The 23906-nt window shown below is 51.3% G+C and overlaps 1 protein-coding gene across 1 annotated transcript in view; it reads right to left on the reverse strand.

The window, feature by feature from the left end:
- Positions 1–1005: 1005 nt before the first annotated feature.
- mecp2 (methyl CpG binding protein 2) overlaps positions 1006–23906 on the reverse strand; it is a 32715-nt gene continuing 9814 nt past the window's right edge. The window contains exons 2-3 of the mRNA XM_066710109.1: positions 22123–22506; positions 1006–18677 (exon numbers count right to left, since the gene is read on the reverse strand). Of these exons, the coding sequence (XP_066566206.1) occupies positions 17303–18677; positions 22123–22506 (1759 nt within the window). The 3' untranslated portion in view covers positions 1006–17302. The remainder of the gene's footprint in view (positions 18678–22122; positions 22507–23906) is intronic.

A 23906-nucleotide genomic window follows, 5' to 3' on the forward strand; every position in this document is an offset into this window, starting at 1 on the left:
AATTTTTTTACATTTTAATTGTAGTCAGAGCAGCTGGACTGTAGCAGCAGTCCAGTCCAGTCCAGTCTAGTCTGGTTGATACCATAGACTCAAAAAAGAAAAAGCTTCCACTAAATGACTAATGCTCAATCTGACGACGGCAGCTCTGCAGCGCAGTGTGAGAGCGTCTCTTGGGCGTATCAGGGTGTCGATCGCAGGGCTTCTTCTGACCCACGCCATCGGAGCTGGGTCCCACTGCGTCAGACCGGCCCAGGGCTTGAGCAACAGCGCACTTCTGACCCACGCACTGCGCTGAGTGGAGCGCTGGGGAAACACAGACACAGCCCCTGCTGTCTGGAGGAGGGCCAACTGCAGCGTGCCAGCCTGGGAGGAAGTCGATTCCATCAGCTGAGTTCTGAACAGGGGCATCGTGGGAAAGAGCGAGTGGAGTGACGTCTGCAGAGAGTGAAGTCAAACAGACCCCTTGCCCTGACAACCGAGCCAGAGGAGCCTCTGTGCGCTTAATCACTGCGCTGAACTCCAGAACAGCACATTCCTTACAGAGGAGAGGTCGGAGCGTGAAAGAGACTGCCAGACTGCGTACGGCACTGACTGACTGACACACTGACTGACTGACACACTGACTGACAGACACACTGACTGACTGACACTGATGACTGATTGACACACTGACTGACAGACACACTGACTGACTGACACTGATGACTGACAGACACACTGACCGATACACTGACTGACTTACACACTGACTGATGATACACTGACTGACACATTGACTGACTTACACACTGACTGCCTGTATGAAAGAATCTTATGAATGTGTATGACAGTATAACCCTAGGAACCCCCCCACAGTAAAGAGAAGAGAAGCTCAATAACATGGTGTACAGTATTGTGTAGTTTCTTGTGTTTTATGGAATGCCAATCACTAAATATACAATAACAATAGTTTGTGTATTTGACATTTCATCTCAATGAGGGGAAAAAAGAGAGAGAGTAACAATAGAAAATAAAGCCTTCCTTTATTCCACTAAACATATCATTGAGAAACACAGCAGAGAACATAAATTCAGGGCTGAGAGAGAGAGAGAGAGAGAGAGACACAGAGAGAGAATGGGATGGTACAGAACTTAGCATTCACTTAATAACAGTCCTTGGTTATTTGGTCTTCAATATAAATTGTCACTACGGTAGGATCTGTAAGCAAAAATCGTGTTTTCAGCTAGTTCATAATTCACACTTATAACCAGCCTGACTGACGGAAGCAGAGGAGAAGTGAGAACACCCAAGACAAGGAGGTTACGCACTGAATTTATATATATATATATGGAGCATTATGTCTTCTATCCAGTTCCAATAGGTTTGTGTCAAGAGGGACGGGTGATTTAAAAATCAATCCATTTCACACTACACTGCGCTGAGTTGAACTAGGTGTTTAGGGAAGTACAGGGAATTCCCCGGGTGAAAACAAAACTTAAGAAGAAGAAAAGTAGGAACTGTTTTTCATAAGAGTGATTCAACACTAATGCAGTTCCCCAGTAAACAGAGGGTTCCAGTGGAAAGCGTCTCTATTGGACGATCACTCCCCACACAGTGAATCAGCCTCGGGGGAAATTACTGATTAGAAACACACGGGGATGATTGTTCTGGTAGCTGTGGCATTGTGAGTGGCATCAGCAGTGGTGGTGTGTCAGACAGTCGCCACAGCGGGGGGCAGGCCGCAGACATGCGACACATCTGTCCAGAGACGCACAGCTGGAAATCAGAGTGGTGAGGAGACACACGGGGCGGGGGCGAACGGGACGGATCGTACCCCCTTGTCATGGGCCCACTGAGACTTCGCCAGACGCACATACAGAAGCCCGGGGGCGGCTGCCGGTACAGGCTGAACAGGCATGTGAGACCCCTGGCCCACCCGACAGGGAACAGCCCTCCGCGCTCGTCTGGTGAAGCCCCACATGCACAGGGAACTATGTGCTATTGCTGCAGCCAAGTTTCTGTTGTTTACCACACAGATGGATGGAAAGGTGACAAAAGCAAGAGATCCCATCGCTATATATGTATATATATATATTTAATTAGATTAATATATATTATCATGTACAAAAAGAAAATATTACATATATAGTATAGAAATATATATGTATATATATCTGTGTAAATATATATATACATATATATCTGTGTATACAATATATATACATATATACGATGTAAGAGAATTGACAGCTCTAACTAGTCAGTGATTGGAAAAACAGCTCTTTTTGTAGAAAGGAACCACATGATTCAGTACAGAGGTTATTGTATATGTATATATTTTCATCTTTTTTGTAAGTAACCAGGAAAATTAAGTTGACTGACTTCACAGAAAAAATAAACACTGTTGATAACCTACTGCTAATCCCTAAACCCCCGGTTTCACACCTCTGAAAGCACTTAGTGGACAATAATGAAACAAGGGTGGGAAGGACATGACAAGGCAAAACCTCATGTCAATCGCAGGTAACCCCATGCTTACAGACGCACACGCACTCATACGTCACATAGTCAAAGAACAATGGAGAACAACAGCTGGAAGAAGGATGTGGTTTAAAATAAAAAATAAATTCCACCACGAACCCCACATTGAAGATGACTGGAAAACAAGGTCACAAATTTAACGAAACAGAAGAGATTTGATCAAATAAAATAACCCCAAATCACATGACTCCATGCCCACTCCTCCCTCTGTCCCTCCCAGCCGTGACACTTTAGCAGAGGTCTAGACCCCCCAGCAGGAGCAGGCCATCTGGCTGTTACACAAGCTGAGCCAATTAGGAGAGACTGGCCGCGGCGCTGCTGCCCATCTGGCTCGAACAGGGCGACCCTGAGCTGCCCAGCCGGGCTTGTTGCTCTTGCGCAACTCCAGCTCCACTCCCGCACAACATCTCCAGAAAACTCAGACCCCAGAGGCTGCAGCCACACTGACCCCTCACTCATCCATCCAGAACCAAAGTTCCTCGTTCAGTGCTTGGTGGGCTCCTATTAGTGTAGACATGAGATGGCTCTGGCCAATAGGAAACTGGCATTGAGGGCCAGGTGGGCATTGTCAGGGGGCTGCCACTCTTGTGCCAGTGGGAGGTGGGACCGAGGCTGGGGCTCTGCCCAGGCGGAGACAGAGGAGGTGGTGGTTCGGGACCCCTGGGTCAGTGCTGCTGTTGGTCACCGAAACAGCAGTAGGAGTAAGAGAGAGGAACAGGGGGTAACGCCACTCCCACAACAGCCAGCTCTGGGGTGAGGTTCAAGTGTGTGTGTGTGTGTGTGTGTGTGTTGTCTTCATCTCTCCACTGCCAATTCCAAATTGAGGGACATGAACAGAAAAACAAGGTTGTTTTATTTGAAAAGAGAAGACACTCCCCACCCCCCCAGAAAGTGCACAGCTCAGATCTCCTCACTGGGACGTCCTCTGGATGAACCAACAAGAGTTTGATGTTTATTTTATCAAAACTCCAGTTACTGTAATTCCAATTGTTTGTGTGTGAAAAACTGTTTCTCTTCTCCAGACGAGTCCCAGGTCTCTCTCTCTCTCTCTCTCTCTCTCTCTCTCTGGGAAAACACAGTTATTTTGCTGCCACAGAACCAAAAAAGAAAACAGAAAAAAGGGGAAACGGCTGTAGACCGCAGAGGGACAGCAGAGCAGCGCGGCGGCTCACACAGGAAGTCCTCAGAATAAGCTGCCCACCCCAAGTGGCTCAGTGACCTCACTTCCTGCAGGCAGCACCACTGCCTCCAAGTGGCCTCCCTCCCCCAGGAGGCCTTACTGGTTAGTATTTAACACTGGAAGGACCAAAAAAAAAAAAGATAAAAACACTAGTCTTTATTTTGTTTCTGTGAACTACTTTCTGATGAAAAACATACAAAGTCACCGGAGCACTGTCGCACACAGGCGAACCGCATGGCCACGGTAGGGCCTTCACACGGCCGGCACTGCTAACAACCCAGACTGGCCCCTGGCTGGGACGGACAGACCGAGAGCTCCTGGAATCATGGCCTTGAGAGTGAGAGACAGACATCGCCCCCACACTCCTCTCGTAAGTGCTGCATAATTCCCTCTCCAAGGGAAAAAGAGAAGCTTTATTCCGCCCCCAGCTCCCCCCCGCCTCTCTGACACAGTTATCTCAGTCTGAAAGACTGCAGACAGACCAGCGAGCGGCACGGAGAGACGGCCAGGCCCGCTCTGCCAAGAGGCCCGAGAGAGACACCAGCCAACACCCCTCTAGCCGCTGATACAGATGCTCCTATCAGATCACATCAACACACTCTTTCAAATGTCTGCTGGCAGTGTCAGCGACCCATTTTAGTGCCACTGTCCAGCACACACACAGCCGAGTGAGTAGGTCAGTGCACACAACAGCACCCCCTATCTCCAACACACGCACACGCACCCCCAGCCAGTGTGGACTCTTGTGGGTCTGTCCCTCTCCTCATCTGTGTTGATTTAAATGCGCCGCCGTGGACAGACAGACCGTGTCAGAAAACATACGTCACACGAGGACAATCAGCGCTTCTACTGATGTCTATTGGATTGGATTGGATTAAAGAAGTGTGAATCTCAGTGCAATGTGTGTGTGTGGGAATGTATGTGCGTGTGTGGAAGTGAGCATATGGGTGGGTGGGTATGTGTGGGTGTGTGTGGGTGTGCGTGTGTGTGTGTGTGCTTGCGTGCGTGCGTGGGAATATGTGTATGCAACTTAAACCAACAGTTTCACACAGGTGTTTTGTGTCAGGTGTTGGAGTCCTGCGGTCACTAGAGGGATTCTGTGCATGGATTGGACAGCATACGGAGAGGGGACTTCCCCAATTAGAACAGCAGAGGCAACTGAAACCACACCGGGAAAAACGGACTTTAACACCAACAAGAGCGGACAAACAAACAAAAAACAGAGGCGATCAGAGGAAACGCTGCGTCTCCGTAGGGCAGTGGTGACAGTAACGATGGCAATGGCGTGTGTCTGTGCTCAGACTCCGGGCCTGGGCCTGGGAGCATGTCTCATCCACACTGCTCCACTTACTCATCAAAGTTCACAGGGACCTTTGCTGCACTCACTTCTGGCTTGCGGATAGTTTATTATGGAACGGGTATGAATGGCAAACTATTATCATCATATTGTCGCTTTCTTAATTTTCCAACACTGCATTGTGGACGCGAGAGGAACAGCTTACTGGTGTGAGTGTGGGTTTATACTCGACAAACAACAAGCGGAGGAAAAGACACAATCAGCACGGCACGCCAAGGCAGGGGGTTCAATGGGGGATGGGAGACACACTGGAGTTGCTGCAGCGGGGTTTTCTGCGACTGAAGACGAGTCGGCGAGTCGTTTTCAGCACGCCTACTGTTGGGGTTTTCCCCTGGGATGTGGAAAGGTGCGGCCTCATGTGTTTAACCACGGAGTTCCCAGTCAGGTTCTACAGCTCCTTCATAAATCACTGCGTTAGTAAATAGATGCCTCCTTAGATTTAAGCATTGAAGTAGGGAATAATCATGACAATATTAATAACTACAAAAGCCATCGTATGTGTATAAAAACACTGTTAATATCAATATGAGACAGAGTGAACGGGGCGCCTCTCGGTGGCTGACTCGGCTGAGTGACTCCTGACGCAGAGAGGAAGAGAGACAGACACCATGACCCACTGCATACCAGCGTACACACTAAAACCGAAAGTGCGTTGCTCTCGCAATGCTGACAAGAACAGGCCGGCCTACTTCCTCCTACGAACGGCTACAGCGGTACAACGCACATGTGTGCAATAACAGCAACAACGATGGCCATTGTTCAATCATGAGAAAAGGAGCACTGAAGCTTCTAGTGACTGATTAACCTCAGCATTTTCTCGGGCTGCACCCTGCGCCAATCAGTCAGTGTGTCAGTCAGTCAGTCAGTGTGTCAGTCAGTTACACATAGCTGGGCAGTGTGTGCACATGGTGTGCAAAGAGTGCGTGTTCAGTCAGAGATGATATAGCGTCATTATCACTGTGTGATTTATGCTGAAGATTAATAATAATAACAATAACAACAATGAAAAAAAAAAATTGGCCTGAATGAGCAACCGGGGAAAAGAAGGAACTGCGACAAGGTCTGGGGTCTCACCCACCTCTCCTCTCTCTCTCTCTTGCCTCAAAAATAGCCCCCTTCCTCTAAAAAAGAAAGATCGCTTGACAGGCATCGCACTGAGTTTCCACTCCGAGTTCAACTTTCTCACATCAGAAACTAGTTTGAAAAGGAAGAAAAAGGGGCTGCATGCAAGACGAGAGAGAGTCAGAGAGCAAAATAAATTTAGAGAGAGAGTCAGAGAGCAAGAGAGATTTAGAGAGAGAGAGAATCAGAGAAGGGGAGAGCGAGAAAGAGTGAGAGAGAGAGAGAGGGTTAGAGAGAGTGAGCAAGCGAGAGAAGGAAAGAGTGAGAGCCAGGGAGTCAGAGTCAGAGTCAGAGCGAGAGGGAGAGAGAGATAGTCAAAGAGAGAGCGAGTCAGAGAGAAAAATCAGTTAATCTGGACCAACATATTGCCGGGCCCTGGATCGCTCCTCTCCAGTCCCTGCCAGGCGAGTGATAATGGTGGCCAGCTGGTGCCGTGCTGTTGGCAGACGCACTGGCGTTACACTGGGCCTGCGGTGCCAGACAGAACAGAGAGGGACGCCGGCACCGGGAGGACACTGCTGTCCTTCAGGACCGGCACAACACGGGAGCGAGACACGTGGCAGCCGGGGCGGGCATCGATGCCGTAGAAGAAACACATCAGTTCACACGTGAACTGTAACGGAGAAGACGTGTGTTGTCTTTCTCTCGCCTCTGTCAGGCCGCCCCCCCGCAGCACTTGTCACGAAGGGCAGCATCACCGCATGGGCAACCACAACACCGAGCAGCAACGACTGAACCCTGAACTCGACCAAACCACGTGCTTCCTACTACACTATCACTTCTACTTCCTCTCTCTAATAAAATATACATAATCTTCACACAACAGAGCTACGTTCCAGACCTTGTTATCCGTCTGTCCATCTCTACAGACACATCTGTCTGTCCGTTTATTCATCCACAGACGTGAGGGCTTGGGAACGTGAAACCCGATGGTGACCCAGTCTGGACAGTTTGATTTAGTTAAAAAGAAACACAAACAACTTTGCTCCCGTGACGTTCCTTTCCAACGGGCCGCAGCAGCAGCGAGAGAGAGAGACCCCCGGCCCGCGCCGCCGTCCTGCGCTCAGCCCTCGGCGCTTGGCCGCCGTGACTCGTGCCGTTTGATGGGGGTGGGGGAGAGAGACGGAGAGCAGCTGCCCGTCTGGCCTCATTTCTGCTCGGAGGTTACTTCACTACCAGAAGGGATTTTTTTTCTTTTCAGTTCGACTTCAGCAAAATGCTGTCACCGCACAGTCAGATATGTTGTCTTCTGGTCAGAGACGGCTCTATACAGATACAGGCTGCGAGCAAGAGCAGAGTTCCTGTCCCACGTGTCGGCATGTACATGTACATGTGTGTAGCATGTTATTTTGTTGTCCATGTTTATATGCAGCTACAGTTGTTGTGAACTTTCTTCACCCCATTTTGAAGTCAAAGACACGTCTGCAGCAAGGAGTATCCAACAGAAGCTCTTGGTGCAGCCGGCTCCTTCACCGGCCCTGGCCCTCACCTGGCCCTGGCCCTGGCGCTGCTGGTACATGTCTCTCCCAGTCTCTCTGCAGCCTCTCCCAGAGCCTCCACAGGTATCTGTGACCCGGCTGGTTACACACTGGTCTGCTCTTCTTTGAACTATGAATATTATTTCTCCGTGTCTGGACAGGTTTGGACATAAGGCATGAGCTGCTCCAATGAAACCCCCACCCGGCTGTTTTCACACAGCGTCACCGACACATTGTTGGCATATTCTGGGGACCACAGGGGATTGGCTGCAGCACTGAAGGGTCTTCATGGCGAGGGGGCTAGGAGTGGGAGCGCTGGGGGGCCGAGAGACCGTGCAGCTTGACAGACGGGGGACCTGAACCCAGTGACCCAGGGCCACTCTGGCAGGAACAGGGGAGAGCAGAGGGGCGGTTGCTGCTTGGGGAATTGGTGATTCAGGGGAAAATAACACGTCCTTCTACATTTAAAACAAACAAACAAAAACATCTCGGACAGAGAGCTTGTGAAACTATGAAATCAGCGCACCTGTAGCCCACCAGACACCGGGGAGTATTACTGAAGCGGGCCCCTCCCCCGGCACAGCCACAGACATGACTCGCCACAGAACAACAGCAGAAAACCCACAAACACACACAAACAAACAAACCAACCAACCCCAGGGCGTCCAGCCCCGACCGTGGGGGGGGCGCAGCGATGGTACAGATCGGCGGCGTCACGTGAAAGAAGGCAGGAGCACAACGGGTCGGGGGTTGTCGTTTTGTTTAGTTTTTATTTTCCATTGTGTTCCTTCAGCCAGAAGTAAGTGCAGCAAGAATCAGACTGGGAGAGGAATCACAGAGAGGAGGACTGAACACACACCGTCGCCAACAAACCCACACAACCAGCCATAACCCCCCCAGCGTGTCAGTCAGTAGCAACAGGATGTAAATATATTTATACCTATGTATACATTATCCACATATACACACATACACACATATATAATCATATGACTATATGTGTATATAGGCACGTATGAGTATATATTTATATACATACAATGGAGTCATGGTAAATACACTGAGCTACAGGATACAGAAATGACAGAACATTCACAGAAAAGTTAAAAAAATAACCTAAGACATTCATACAATTTTCTCTTTTCTGTAAAAGTGCAAATATCCTACTGAACTGCAAGGCAAAATAATAGTCATATTAATAATATTAATATTAAAAATAAACAAAACGGAAACAAAACTGGATTTCCTTCGCTAACATTAACGTAAGTAAAAAATAAACATTTCCGTATTGACGTATGTATGCATGTATGTATGTATGTACAACCAGTGGATCGTGCTGTCATCGCATGTCTTCTGTGTGACAAGGCTGGGTAAGTGGTCGATGCTGGTCTCCTGTGGCTCCACTGTGGCCCCCCGTCCCTCCCGCCCCATGCTACACAACACAGCTGGACTAACAGCCAACCCTGAAACCCAGCACGGCACGGGGAGAGCCGCCCGGTCCCGTAGGACACTTTCCCAATAATAATAATAACGGGAATGAGGGGAGACATTGAAGATGGGACGGCACATGTCCACGAGTCAATATGACCGAATGTCTCCTGTGGACACGTATGCATCGCCTCTGTGGGGTCCCTGTCAATGGGCACTGAATCCCCCCCACACCCTGTCTCCAGGGGGACACGATGCCTCACCCAGCCTCATGCCGAGCGGGGGGGGATAGTCGGCCCCGTGGATACGGTGCAGCGCTACGGCACAGATCTCTCCCCCCCCTGCTCACATCTTTCTCTCCTGCTGTACTTATTCATCATTTCAGTAAAAAAAAAAACTAACAAAAAAAACAAACCAATCGAAAACAGAAAGCTAAACGGACGAGGTTACCATACATTCGGAGTCAGACAGCCATGAGCATCACTGCACACGTGACACAGCACACACCAGGACTTGAGAGAGCACGGTCATCTGTGACTTTACACACACACACACACACACTATCTCTCACACTCACAGAAAGTTAGAGGTTCTGTCCGTTTGTCTTGGTATAGCAGTGGGGGGGATCATATTCCCAGTTACATCACCGATCCCCAACCCCCCCGTCCCTCCCTCACAGACATTCGTTACTATACAATTCAGCGTCTCGCCGTCCGGGGTGACAAACACATGACACTAAGGGCCCTGGCCCCGCTACAGGAAACACGTCAGCGGAACACAGGGTCAATCCTCTCGTCCGTTCATCCCTTCTTTTTCTCTGGTAAGGACCCACTTGCTGTACTTCAGTCTGCAGCAGATCCACAATTGAACAACTGTGTTCTTGAAGTCCTCTGTCCGAGTCCGTCACTTTATTCTGTGGCTGTTTTTCGATCGTGTCCAAGTTGGGAAGAGACCAGTGCCAGTGCTGCTCCCCCACCTGTGAGCAGGAGACCACAACACCACACACAACGTCCCTCGACAGGAGGAAAACCCGTCTTTTGTCTCCGTTACAGATGCTTCAAAGGCCACTTACACTGTCTGTTTGTTGTACGTAAATATATATCTGTGCATATATATGTATACGTGTGTGTGTGTGTGTGTGTGTGTGTGTGTGTGTCAGTGTAATCATCCTGGTGTGAAGAGTAATCTGTGATTTTTATAACACACTGTCTCCCCAGTAACGCACGTTGGGGTCCCCGGGACGCAGTGGGGCACCGCTGGATGCCACAGGGCCGATGCTACAGACACTGCCCAGACACACACAGTCGCACAACAACAAGGACCCAACAAGGCCCGCCCCCCCAGTCAGGATCCATCTGGGCACGTGGAAGCTCTTTGATTTAATTGTGTGTGTGTCACTGAACTGCTCTCCTAGCAACACTTGAGGAGACGCACAATTTGGTTTGGAGACTTTTTTTTTTCCTTTTCAAATAACAAAACGAAATCAAACGAAAACCAATGAGGAAACAACAATCAACCAATCAGTGGGGTTCAGAGTTCTGCTTTTAAAGGGCAAAGAGGATTCTTTGTTGTTGTAAACCCCCCCCACCCCGACCCACATCCCCACACACCCACATCCCCACACACACACACACACACACACACACACACACACACACACGCGCACGCGGTGACGTGGGTAAGGCCAGGGCCGTCGCTACATCGTGTCCACGGCAGGGGGTGTTGGTTCTCGGTGTGGGGGTCCGCAGCTCACAGAGGAGTTTTCCTCTCGTGTTCAAAAGGCAAACATAACGCACTGAACAGTGGAAGAAAGAGTCGGGTTTTATCCCCCATTTTATTATTTCTTTCTTTTTGCTTCTATTTATTGTTTAAAAGCATGAATGAATAAATGACAAATCAAGTATTCCTACACAATGCAGTCGGGTAACTGCCAGGTTCTCAATATCGTGAAAGGCAAGGCTCTGGCCGGGGTCAGTGACCTCTGAGCTCTGGGTTGGGGATTGTTTTACAGTCTGTCTGTGTTTTATTATTTTTATTATTACTACTGTTGTTTGTTTAGGTTTATCTTTGTTTAGATTTTTTGCAAAAAGAAGTTGGACTACCCATCCCTTCATTTATCACATGAAAATAAAAATAATTCATATAAAAACTTAAAAAGACGGCAACTTCTGGAAGAAGAAGGAACGAGATGAAGGGAAGTGGGCGTCCAACCAGGCCACGCGTCTCATAAAGTGCAGATTGTCCTCTATTACTGGAATCTTTTCTCAGAACTGGCCAAGGCTGAAACATTCAGTTATTTCAAAAGGTGTCAAGATTGTTTGAAAGGCAAAAGTGGGCCAACGGTCGCAGCAGGCAGGACTGGGGGCAGGAGCAGACAAGGACAGCACCGAGCAGCAGCTTCAGGGCAGTAGACCCTGGGCTCAGAGAAGAAGCCCAAACGGAGCAGTTCAGTCAGGCTGGATCATGCAGCCGGCCACTCTCTCACCAGACTCCAGACAACACTATTATACACTGAGCTGTACGGCACTGTGCAGGAGATATGAGATAAAAACAGCTACTGCAGTTCATCAGATATACTTGTGACTTCGAAGCCAGAGCAGATAAGGTCAATACGCCGCGCGGAGAGCCATCTCTCACTTCACTCGGCCCGGTCTCTGCGGATCCAAACAAGGCAGAAACAGCATTTAACTAACTCTCACATCCTAAACCAGTCCAGCTGCAGGACCGAGTCCAGCTGGTCAACACCACTTCACAATGAATGGGGGCAACACCAGGACCGCGACTCTACCGGTGTTTCCTGACTTAAAAGCAAAACAAGCCCACTGTGCACGCATTATGGTGAGACGTTATATTCATTACAATCTCTACTCTACCCTCCTGTCCTGTGCTTTGGTCTTTCACACAGTCCGAGTCTGGCGACGATGGAGGAAAGGTTTGTATCGTTGGGACCAAACCCCAGGAGTTCTCAAAGCCCGGCCTCGGAGTAGACAAACGCTTAATTTAGCCTGAATATCGTCCTGTTCCTTTTTATCTCTCCCTCCCTCTCTCCCTCTCTCTCTCCATTAAAAACACAGAGAGAACTGCTGGCTGTTCTTTTTGTTTCCTCCTGCTGGCAGACGCAGTGGAAGATCTTACCTCATGATTTAAACACTTGTCATGTCACAGAGGCTTTTGCTGGCTGGACCTGCATTAGAGCAATCAGCGCACACACAGGCGCACATGCATCTATCCACAGTGTACAGTCCTCTCCACTGTATCTATGCATCGACAGCCCCTCTCTGCCCTGACCGTCCCACGTGCTGCAGACGGGGATGCGGGTGACTCTCTGCTCGGAGTGGCCGGAGTGCAGCGCTCCTTCCCTGTCGGCCCACGCCGGAACAAAAGGCCAGTGTGAGTGCCTGGCAGAAAGGCTGACCCTGGGGGAATCGGCCTCGGCCTCTGCCTCAGGTTGAGCTGGCGCAGGGACAGAGGAGACATTTATTTATTTAATTTCCTGGCTACAAACACACTCCCACACCGCTGGACAGAAACGCATTCACACACTTCTCTCCCAGCATGGCTCGCCGTTACCAGCGCACCTGGTGCCGCCCCGGGGAGCCCGCCGGCTGCACTGGGAAACTTGGCACACACTGCCCGCGCCAACGGCACGCTTAACAACGGGTTCCAGTGACTGGCGGCTGGGGGGGACGAGGACGCAATGACAACATCCACGAGGAAATACAGCCCCAGTACTTTGCCTTTAAAGCCTCCATCTGTTTACACATAAATAAATATCTATTGACGTAGATAAGGCGGTGGTAGACTTTGCACCACTCCGCCACAGCACAGCACGGACGCGCCAAAGCCCAGCAGCCAGCCCTAGGCCCTGTGTTCAGAGCCAACACAATTACACAACCGCCGCACCGACCGATGCAACTACAGGGGCTTTATTTGGGCCTCAGGAATACGCATCAGGCCCGGGTCCCCCGACTGCTTGGCCAGAGACCCCATTAGCCCACCTTTGCCTTTTCTTTGATCTTTCTGTTGTTGGAAAGTGTGTTCATGTCAAAGGCCACTCCCCCCAGTCCATCTCCAGCTCAAGGCACTATCCCTTCTGCCATAGCTGGGCCGTCTACAGTCAACGCACGCAGCTCTGGACCACGGAGACGTGTTCGATTTCATGCCAGGAGGTTCTAGTATAATACACACACACACACACTGACTATATATATAAATATAAATATATATAGTCAAACAAACACAAGTGATTGCTGTCATCTGCTCTGCAAGGACACCGTTCGAGAAACACATGCCGTCACCAATTGCTCTCTCTCTTTTAATTTGTATTAATTGTGTAACTAATTAAATCCCCAATCAGCCAGGGCCCACTGCCACCCCGCTGGTCGCTGGCGCTCTTTCCTCCTCGGGCTGCACCCCCATACGTTTTGTTCCAGAGGGGACGCCGGCTCCCTGACCACCCTGCGGGGGGGCCCGGCCTCCGGGTGAGTGGGTGCCCGTCTCCAGCGGTGCGACCCAGTGGTCTCAGAGGAGCCTCTGGACCCGGCAGACAATAACACAAGACCAATCACACAAAATACAAACACAAAAACACAAGCGACAGCCTCCAGCCCAGAAGCCTTGCTGCCACTCCTGCACACTGACGTGGGGGAAGGCGTATTGTGGTTTTGTCTCCGTTTCCTCTGCGTTTGGTCTCGGTTTGGATTATTACGTAGCCCTTGATTCGAGCACAGTGAATCAGATGCTCGTTTTTCCGAAAGAGGCCCCTGTCCCCCCCTGTGTCGGGGGTCCGGGGGAAAGGGGAACAGACCAAGGAGGAAAGAAAGGGGTCACGGCCCGAACTTCATAGGGCGCTGTGTGTGGGGGTGGTGCCAGTGAACCTCGTGCCGGGAGACACCCTGATCGCCAGCGAGCTGCTGTTCTTACACTCCCGCTCCTGAGCCCCCACAACAGAGGAGCTCTGCGTAGACTACAATACGAGACACGATTGTCTCTGTCCGGCTTGCGTGCTTGCAGTGTGTCAGGTTGTGTCTCTGTCTGGTCTGCGTGCTTGCAGTGTGTCAGGTTGTGTCTCTGTGTGTCTGGTCTGCGTGTTTGCAGTGTGTGTCAGGTTGTGTCTCTGTCTGGTCTGCGTGTTTGCAGTATGTCAGGTTGTGTCTCTGTGTGTCTGGTCTGCGTGTTTGCAGTGTGTGTCAGGTTGTGTCTCTGTCTGGTCTGCGTGTTTGCAGTATGTGTCAGGTTGTCTCTCTGTGCGTCGGCCTATTCTCTGAATCCGGTCCTTGAGAGCCAGGCGCAAGTGTGAGGTCCTGATCATGGACACTGGGAACTCAGCCCCTAATTTAACCTTTCAGCTGTAAAAAAATTAATAATAATCCTAACTGAGAAATTACATGAATGTAGTCTTTGCGTGATTACCCCAAAGATGGCATGGTTATAAAACTGTTCAGTTTAATAAATTCCTCATCTGTTCTTCTCTGAAGCCGTTCTACTGTCCTGGGGCAAGAGAGAGAGAGAGAGCGAGTGAGTTTGTGTAGAAACAACACTAGGGACTAGAGCGGCTACACACAGAGATCCCCCTCTCTGGACTGGAGAAGTGGGTTTCACACACGGGACTGCACGGCTACACGGTTTGTCTACGCGGGTTTGGAATCGTGACTCGGAAATCGTACCAATTTCCCTACTGAGCCAAGTTCACAATCGACGTGTTCACAGACTTTGCGACGACTCGTTTTGAGAGCATGCAAACAGCGCTGCGATACGGGCCGGCCTCTCGTCCGGGTGGGAACTGTAAACCTGCAGTGCGACGGCCAGCGGACGGGCAGCCTGCGTGCGGAGAGCAGGAGAGGGCCCCATCGTATCGCTATGGTTATGGTTATTAGGATTAGTATTACGTTTAGTATAGATACACATACTTGTCGTGTGTGTGTGTGTGTGTGTGTGTGTGGTTTCTGTTACAGATAAGGTGCTTCGTCATCTGAATAAGTGGATAAAAAAAATAAAAAACAACAACTTTGTAAACACAAATACATTGGGAAGTATTCTTTTTGTAAATGAAAAAACTAAAACAAAACAAACCAATAAGAGCTTCCCACAGCGGCCTGCTGGAGTGCCACCCGAATCCTGGGTTTTGGTTAAAGGGCTTTTATAAGTCAAATAACCTGAGCTTCAGGTGAAACACTGCAGCTCCACAGTGCAGTCTTTAATCGTGATGAAATCTCACACAAGAGAGAAGTACACACACACACACACAGACACGCAGACACACACAGACACGCAGACACACACAGACCCCGACACATCGCTGGGGGCTCCTGTCATTTCTCACTCCCCATTAACATCCTGAATATTACGATCTTAATTATTCTTCAATAGTAAAAGGCTGAAATCCATCTCCCTCCTCCCTCTGCTTTCATTAAGATCTGATTTATAAAAAATATACATCTTGATAATAACTAAGAAATAAAAAATAAACTACAGCTAATACTTGTACTGCTCTTTTATTTTTTTTATTGCTCACAGCCCTCAACATGTAACACGATACTAATGTTGTCAGAGGCACTAGGGAAGCCAACGATAACGAGGATAACGAGGCAGGAGAGGAGAGGACCGTGGGAGCTCAGTGAGGGTCAGCGCAACCTTCTGCTCTTAACAATCGTCTCAGGATGTTAATCAGAGGGAATATTATATATTATACACACACACACACACACAAATAAATACTGCTGTGCTACTTCAGCTGTAAACATGGGGAGAGGTATGGCACTATTCACGCCCAGAGCCCCTCTGTGTAAAAACACACGGTGATAAGAGGTGTAAACTGAGCGATGGCCTCAGTATTCGCTCTGTGCCTCGCAGGGGACGCCAATAGTGTGCCGTCTGCGGTGAGGACACACGAGTTCCCGAAAAAAAAAAAAAAACACCCCAAATTCTCCCATCTAACCAGGGTTGGCGTGCATGTGTGTACAGAGAGTGCATGTGTGTGTGTGTACAGTCACAGAGTGCGTGTGTGTGTACAGTCACAGAGTGCGTGTAGGTGTGTGTACAGTCACAGTGTGTGTGTGTGTGTGTTCAGTCAGAGAGTGCGTGTGCAGTCAGAGCTATAGTATGCATTGTTAGTGCCAAAATGGAAGCTCTTAAAGGTCTCATGTTTTCAGTCGGAGAAGCCCGCTTTGGACACGGGCACTGCTGGCATGACCGTTGGGAAGCTCTTACCACACTGGGGTTCACAGACACAAAGTAAAGAAACAAACTGGAAAAGCACGGCTCTCTTCGAAGCTTCACAGGACTGAGGGAAGAAGACGTCGTAGTCTTTGGCAGACTGGAGGCTGTGGCGCCCTCGACACGCTGCTGGACTGAACACACGCAGAAAGGTCTCTGTCCTGCATGTCAGGGGGGCGTGTGTACAAAATACTCATAACAATGACAACTCTACTGTCAGAGAGAGCGAGCGCCTGCTCGTCTCTCTCTCTCTCTCATTGTTTACTTCTAACTGACAACTACTGATACTTCCTAGTTTTACATTATTTCATAGTATTATCATTATTATTTAAAAAAAATGTGAACTACTAGAAGCTTGTTTAAGAGATGAGAGTACACTGTGTGTGTAATGGACAGTCAGCCTCACAGAAAACAGAGAAATCAACAATCACCACCCGTCAGAACCCGGCCCTGGCTGCGCTGGGAAGGGGACATACTTTCCTCTCGCTTTAGTTTTGGGGCGGAGGAGACATGGCACACTGGAGCCGTCTCTGGGAACCGTGTCAGGCTTTTAAAAGGGTCAAGATGCTGCCCCAGCTGCGACATGGCCAAGGGGCTGCCCGGCACAGCTCGGACACCAAGGACGGGGGTGCCATCTCTCACACAGCGCCTCAGTACCCCCCCCCCCCCGCCTGCGCTCGCCAGTGAAGCTTCGAAGAGGGAACCGCTGGGCAGGTGAAATGCACGACGCAAAACGGAACGGTTATTTAATCAGGAAGCGATCTGCTATTGAGTTTGTTTGTCTTTCTTTCTTCGGTTGTCGTTCTTGGTTCAACAGCCCGACCCACACAGAGTACAACACACAACAGCTGCCGTTTGTATGGTAATATATATATATATATATATATATCGATCAGATTTTTTTGTAATTTTTTTGTGTTTTTTCTCATTTTTTACTCCAAAAAGCCACCCTTCCTCCTCCTCCTCCTCCTCCTCTCGTTTCTGTCTCCTGGCCGTGGTCAGTCAGCTCACCCTCTCGCTCACTGGCGTCCGGGACTCCACCGTCTCCTCGCGGCTGGGCCGGGGCACGGCGGACGTGGGCACGATGTCCTTCATCTCCCCCACTGCCTCGGCCCCCCCGCCCCCGCCCCCGCCCACCATCACCGCCCCCCCTACGCGGAGCTTGCCCTTGGGCTCGGCCACCCCTCCCTGAGTCTTGGCGGCCGTCTCCCGCGCCGGGCAGCTGTCGGGCCGGACGGGGGGCTCTCTGCGGGTGATGACTGGCGGCGGCGGCGGCTGCTGCTTGTCGTCTCCCCTGCACGGCTTGGGGGTGCTCAAGTCCTGCGGCTCATTGTCCTGCGGCACCGGGGCGCCCCCCCGGCCCAGCGCCGCCCTGCCTGGGGCCTGGTGGAGGGGCTGGGGGGGGTGCGGTGGCGCCAGGGTGGGCGGGGGAGGCGGCGCCGGAGGCGGGGCAGGCGGCTGCGCAGCGGGTGGGGGGGAGTGTTGGTGGTGGTGGTGGTGATGGTGGTGGTGGTGGTGGTGCTTGTGCGGCGGCCGCTCCTTCTTCTTGTGGCTCTTCGGGGGGCTGCTGCTGCCCCCTCCGCTGCTGCTACTGCCCGTGCCCTCCTTGTGCTTCCTCCCGGGACTCTTCGGCAGCTTCTGTCCCCTCTCTGCCTCCATGCTGCTGGCCCCCTCGTCCCCCGGCCCTGGCGCTACCACACTGCCCGGGGCAGCAGAGCCGGCCGCGGCGGCAGGGGGGGGGGCCTCTGGCTCCTCCACGGTCTCCCTGGTCTTGCGTTTCTTGATGGGCAGCGCCGTCTGCTGCACCGGCCTGGCGGAAGACTCCTTCAGCGCTTTCTTCTTGGCCTCGGCGGCTTGTGAGGCGGCAGCAGCGGCGGCGGCTGCTGAGGGGTTGGGGGCGCTGGCGGCCCCTGCTGCAGACGCACCCGCAGCCCCCACAACCCCCCCGGGCGGCACAGACGGTTTGCGCCCCCTCTTCTTGGGCGCGGTCAGTGGGTCCGGCTCGTGCTTCCGCTTCCGCCCCGGGCGCTTTTTGGTCGCCGCCATGGAGCCCTGTCCTGAGGGCCCCCCCGCCTCCGCCTTGGGTGTGACAAAGGGCATCTTGACCAGCAGCTTGCCGGGGCTCTTCTCCACCACACGCTTGACTGCCACCCCCTCTGAGGCTATGCGCACCTTGCCGCTGCCCTTGGGCCGCCCCCTGCCCCGGCCCGAGGCTTTCACCACCTTGGGCTTCTTGGGGGGCTTCTTCTCCCGGCGTGAGGGGCTGCCCCGGCCCGTGACGGTGAAGTCAAAGTCATTGGGGTCGGTGGTGGTGTCCCCTACCTTTTGGAAGTACGCGATCAGCTCCACCTTCGAGCGAAAGGCTTTCCCCTCTGGGCTGAAAGAATAAATAAATAAAAATAAATAAAAATAAATCACTTCAGTTTGAACATGCACGCACTCTCTCCCCTCGGCCAGCGCAGAGCCTCCGCCGCTGCATCCGAGCCGCACAACGGACCGGCTATTTCTGCACAGAGCTGCCCATGTGACCTTCGCTGGGAATAAACTAAACCTGACGAATAAACACCCAGATCGGCCAGGCGAGAGCAGAGTTTGGGATGCTATCAGAATGTGTTTTGTCTTTATCTTGTAAACCATCAGTCAGGCTCTATAAAATCATTCAATATGGGCTATAAAATCAAAGTCAAAGAGGAGAACAAGCACTTCCTCTGTCAGGACAACCTGCCTGACGTCACCTGGAGGAAAACAGCGCAGAATCCAATACAGCCAACTGGGGAAGAGTCTGAGCATAGACACCCCGGTGTGTGCGTGTGTGTGTCTGTGTGAGGTTGTGCGCATGCCTGTGTGTGTGTGTGTGTGAGAGGTTGTGCATGTGCCCATGTGTGTGCGTGTGTTTGTGCGTGTCTGTGTTTGTGTGTCTGTTTGTCTATGTGTGTGTGTGTGTGAGGTTGTGCGCGTGCCCATGTGTGTTTGTGTGTGTGTGTGCGCGCGCACGCGTACGTGTGTCCCCACTCCACTCAACCCTTCAGAGGAATCCGTTCTGCTCTGCCCCTCCGCCAGGGCACACGCCCCCTCGCACTCCCAGGAAGACCAGACATCATTATCAGTGAATTAGCCGGTTAATAAAAGTGATGTAGGGCTGTCGATGGGGATTTAACAGCGCTGTCACACGGGCCGTTTGTCACCGCACGGCCGGGGACTCCCCTCCCCCTCAGAGCGGGGCTTCCCCAGCACGGTGCCGATTGTTGTCAGGTCTTCTCTAGCGGCCTTCTGGGCCCAGGCCCGGTGTCACCCACCCTGCGAACGGCCCCTCCAGGTGAAAGGGTGTCGAGCGAGACAAACCTTTTAGCCCAGTAGCCCAGTGGAGGGAGAAAGGTGGGTTAGCATTACATTGACACCTGATCTTGACAGAAGCCTCCCGGGGGACCCGTCACCTTCATCCCCATCCTAATAGGCGCTCTATTCTCAACCACACCGGTCCAGTCTAGTTTCATATGGTGGGATACATATATAATATATAAAAACTATAGGCTTACACATATAGAAGGTCACAATCCGTAAGAACACAGGCCGCCAGAGAGACACAGAAAAAACAAACATTACATCTGTAGTTCCAACAATCTATGAGTGAATATTAATGATAATAACAGTAATAGTAGTAGAAAGGCTGCTAGGTATGCAGGGGAGGGGTTATGATAACTGTGGATCTGTCAAGGGCGCGGCGTGGCGCGAGGCGACTCTGACACAGGAGCAGTGCACTGGGCTGTACACGCACTCGCACTCACACACGCACTCACACTCGAGCAGCACACTGGGCTGTAACACACGCAGGTGATGGTGCCGCTGCTTTCGGTTTTGCTCTGACTTCCTTGACAAAGCGAAAGCTGCTGAGGGCGAGATCTATTTAAATCTGCTCCCCACTCGAGTGGCATGTCGAAGTGAATAACCCACTTTCAGCAGCTCTGCATGCTTTCGCTGTGCACAATTTCTTCACAGAGCCCCCCAGATACCTCACTTATAGAGCCCACACAGTATACACATTCAATGCAGAGTTAACACGGATTTAAATCAAATCAAAATAATTAACAAAATAAAATCCAACAAATTAACAAATAAATTAAATCGGTATTTGACTGAAACCGAGGGTCAGACCCATTATGCCTGCCAGGCTCGGACATGGGCTCGACTCGGTGACCTCTACAACACCGCGATGACAGCGGCCTTGTCCTCGCAGCTCTGGGCTGGAGAGACTGCACTAGCATGCTGCCTCTGAAACAGGCAGATATTACTGTGCGTGTGTGCCGGTTGGGCATTTTATTCTCCTCAATATCACCACGGGAAGCAGCTGCCGAGGTGTCAGACCGACGACGTGCCGAGATATAAACCTGGGGAGAAAGCGCCCGCCTGTCGCTGTGTTTTGGTCCGACACGCGCGGCAGACGCACCACAGCGCCTATACAAAGCCATTACTGCTGCCAGTCCACTCAATGCCCACTTCATCACTCGCACGGCACCGCTGCAGCCTGACTCGTAAACAAAACAAAACAAAACAAAACACAGCTGTCACGCTCGCAGTGTCTCTCACGCGCCACCATCAGACAAGCCCGGGCAGCTTCTCTGCTTCTCTTTTTCAGTCTGCTGCCCATAGACCCGGAGAGGAGGAAACAGTCCACAGAAACACGCCGGCGTTCCCGGGATTTCACCACCACGGCCGAGCCAACACATGTCATCATCTCTGAACTGTTTTATATGAGCAGGAAGTGCAATAAAGTGATTCAGCCCCTACATTTAGAAACCATCTGTAAACACTGAAATATCCAGCACTTTAATGATCTTAATTATGAGTATTTATTATTCTTATTATAACACTACATAGAAACACGAGTGACAGTGCATACACTAAGCATGGGTTGGTCCCGTGGGGAACACACTGGGAGCGTGGCTGACTCAACGCTGTGGTTCGATAATGCGCATTAACGTCCTGCGCTTCAAACAGCGGCAGCAGGGCCTCGGCAGAGCTACACAGAGAGGATAACTCAGCCGTTGTGCCTGGGATCAACACGATCACTGACACGGTGCTCAGCGGCTGAACGAATGTGTGCACGGTGTGAGGAAGACATCAGGCAGGGCTAGGCAACAGGCAGATCCCTGCAGCTGAGCACCGCATTGTTGTTGTGGGAAACGCAGCCGCGCGGGGGCTGATCCGGTTCACACCCTGAGCGCAGCGTCTGAGGCCCAGGGGGGCGGTCAGCTCGCACAGTCAGGAAATAGGGCCAGCGTCCTTAATCTCAGTGTACTTAGCACTGATGCTGCACGCACTGTGATGCGTCTGTGAAACATGTCTGTCGGGTAACGGCGACTGAGACAAGGAAGATGACAAAGACAATGAAGGCGAAGACGAAGAAAAAGACTGAGACGAAGAGAGACCGGAGTCTATGATGAGACTGAGATACACAAAGCCCACAGATGGCCGTGCAGTCTGGGGAAAAAAGTAAAAAGCTGAAAGAAATTCCATTTGCAGACGGACAGTCTAATTCCAGCCTCTATTCTGGCAAAAACGATATTTTCATGCAGGGGAACAAATGTTATCATAAAAAGACAGATAATTAGGCAATTAAATTCACTTGCATTCACAAGTGCTAATTATTGTCAATTTGTTCCTGAATGACGGGCCCTAAACTAACCGGCTCTGCACAGCCACGGGGGCTCCAGAGACTCCCAGCTCTTAGAGGCCGGGGGTGTCGGCCAGGGAGGGGCGTCTACATCAAGTCGAGTCGAGAGGCAGGGGCGTCTACAGCGAATCGAGAGGGGCGCTGTACTCACTTGATCAGGTAGACGTCATATTTTCCAGCCGATCGGCCGGACTTGCGCTGCTTGAGCTTGCGCGTCCAGCCCTGGGGCAGCGAGGGGTCGTCGTACAGGGGACCACGGTCTCGGATGATGGAGCGCCGCTGCTTGGGAGAGGCTGAGGGCTCTGGGGGGGCGGGGGCTGCTCCCGCTGCTGCCTCCGAGGGCTCGGCCCGGCCGGCCTCCCCCATATCCTGCTCCGGCTCCACCTGCTGCTGCTGCGGGGGCCCGGGGCCTGGTGGCGGGGCAGAGGGCGTGGGCTCCGCCTGCTCCTCATCCCGGCGCTCCCTCTTCAGCTTCTTGGGCTTCGGTGCCTTGTCCTTCTGGCCCTGCGGATCGTGGTCTTCGGTCTTCTCCTCACTGCGGGGAAAGAGAGATAAACGACATGAAAAACAAAAACAAAATTAAAAAGGGGGGGCAAAGACTCACATACTTTGGCCCTATTTAGGTTTAATGTATTTATAAGCTATGTGTTTAAAATGCACACCTCCACACCCACAGTCTACTGTCTCTCTGCTTTTACCGCCAAACTCAGACGTGGGTTTGTTGCTTAATAAGGTTTCTGCAAAACAGCAACAGTTATAGTTTACAAACACTCACAGAGGCCCTTCACACAGGCTCAGCAAGGACCGGCCAAACATCGGTGCCCGGACTGCAGCACAGCTACACAACAAGCGTGTCTGTCAATCGGGCCGGATCTCTGACAGACAGACAGCCAGCCCTCTGACTCATTCGAACACAGAGGAGAATCGTGGCAGGCGCTGGGCCGATGCACCTCACTGGAAATTCCCTCTTGCAACATCATTAACAGGAATTATCATTGAAGGGGCCGAGAAGCGGCGACATGAAAACGAACAGCGTTTAATGTGGTAAAAACCACAAGCGGCGCCTCAAGACCCTGGAGACAGAGTATTTAAGGCCAGGCCTGACTTTAGCGCAAAGGTCACATGTTGCCAGCAACATGTGACATGTAATACAATAAGGCACGCAGACTTAAAATATTCCGTGAGGAACGAGTCTAAGTTGAATCAATCAGAAGTGTGTTGTTATTTACGCCCGTAACTTTCCACAGGTGTGAGTCCGCAGCACGGTGCCATGGTGCAGGGGGTGGCAGGGCCCTAGAGGATGAGCACCAGGGTCATCACGTCACGAGCACGAGTCCTCCTCACTGTGGAGTTTGATTTAAGTCATCTTGCAAAGACTTCTCTCTGTCTGAGGAAAACACCATGTCAGAAACAGCCGGCTGTCTCCAGACTGCGTGGGGGGACAGGGAGGATGCTGCCAGACGCCCCCGCCAGCCATGCGCTGCGTTTCAGGTCCTCAGTTTACGGGTCACACACAGTACAGCGCCACGCAGACGGCCCGGCATGGACGGGATGCACTAAAACACCACGATCAAACCCACTGCCATCAATCACAATTACCATGAGTATCAGGCGTATCGGATGTATGTTAGGATAATTGTGAATCTCGGGCTGTATTGAGAATCTGTATTTTGACACTAAGGAGCTGCTTTATTTGCAGGGCTTTGATTTCAGGTCATGTTTTAAAATTTCAATATAAGAAACTGAAGCTTCAACCTCAGTCAACAAGAAAAACATCATAAAAATACCATCCGACACCAGTCGATAAAAATAACAGAACAGAGAGAAAACCACCCATTTGTCCAGCTTTTTCTGCCCTGACTCTGGCTTGTGTGACATGTGTGTGCGCGCATGACGTGTGACAGAACACGCAGGAGCCCGAGTCAGACCGGGGCC

This window comes from Amia ocellicauda, chromosome 7 (genome assembly GCF_036373705.1).
Source record: "Amia ocellicauda isolate fAmiCal2 chromosome 7, fAmiCal2.hap1, whole genome shotgun sequence".
Lineage (NCBI taxonomy): Eukaryota > Metazoa > Chordata > Actinopteri > Amiiformes > Amiidae > Amia > Amia ocellicauda.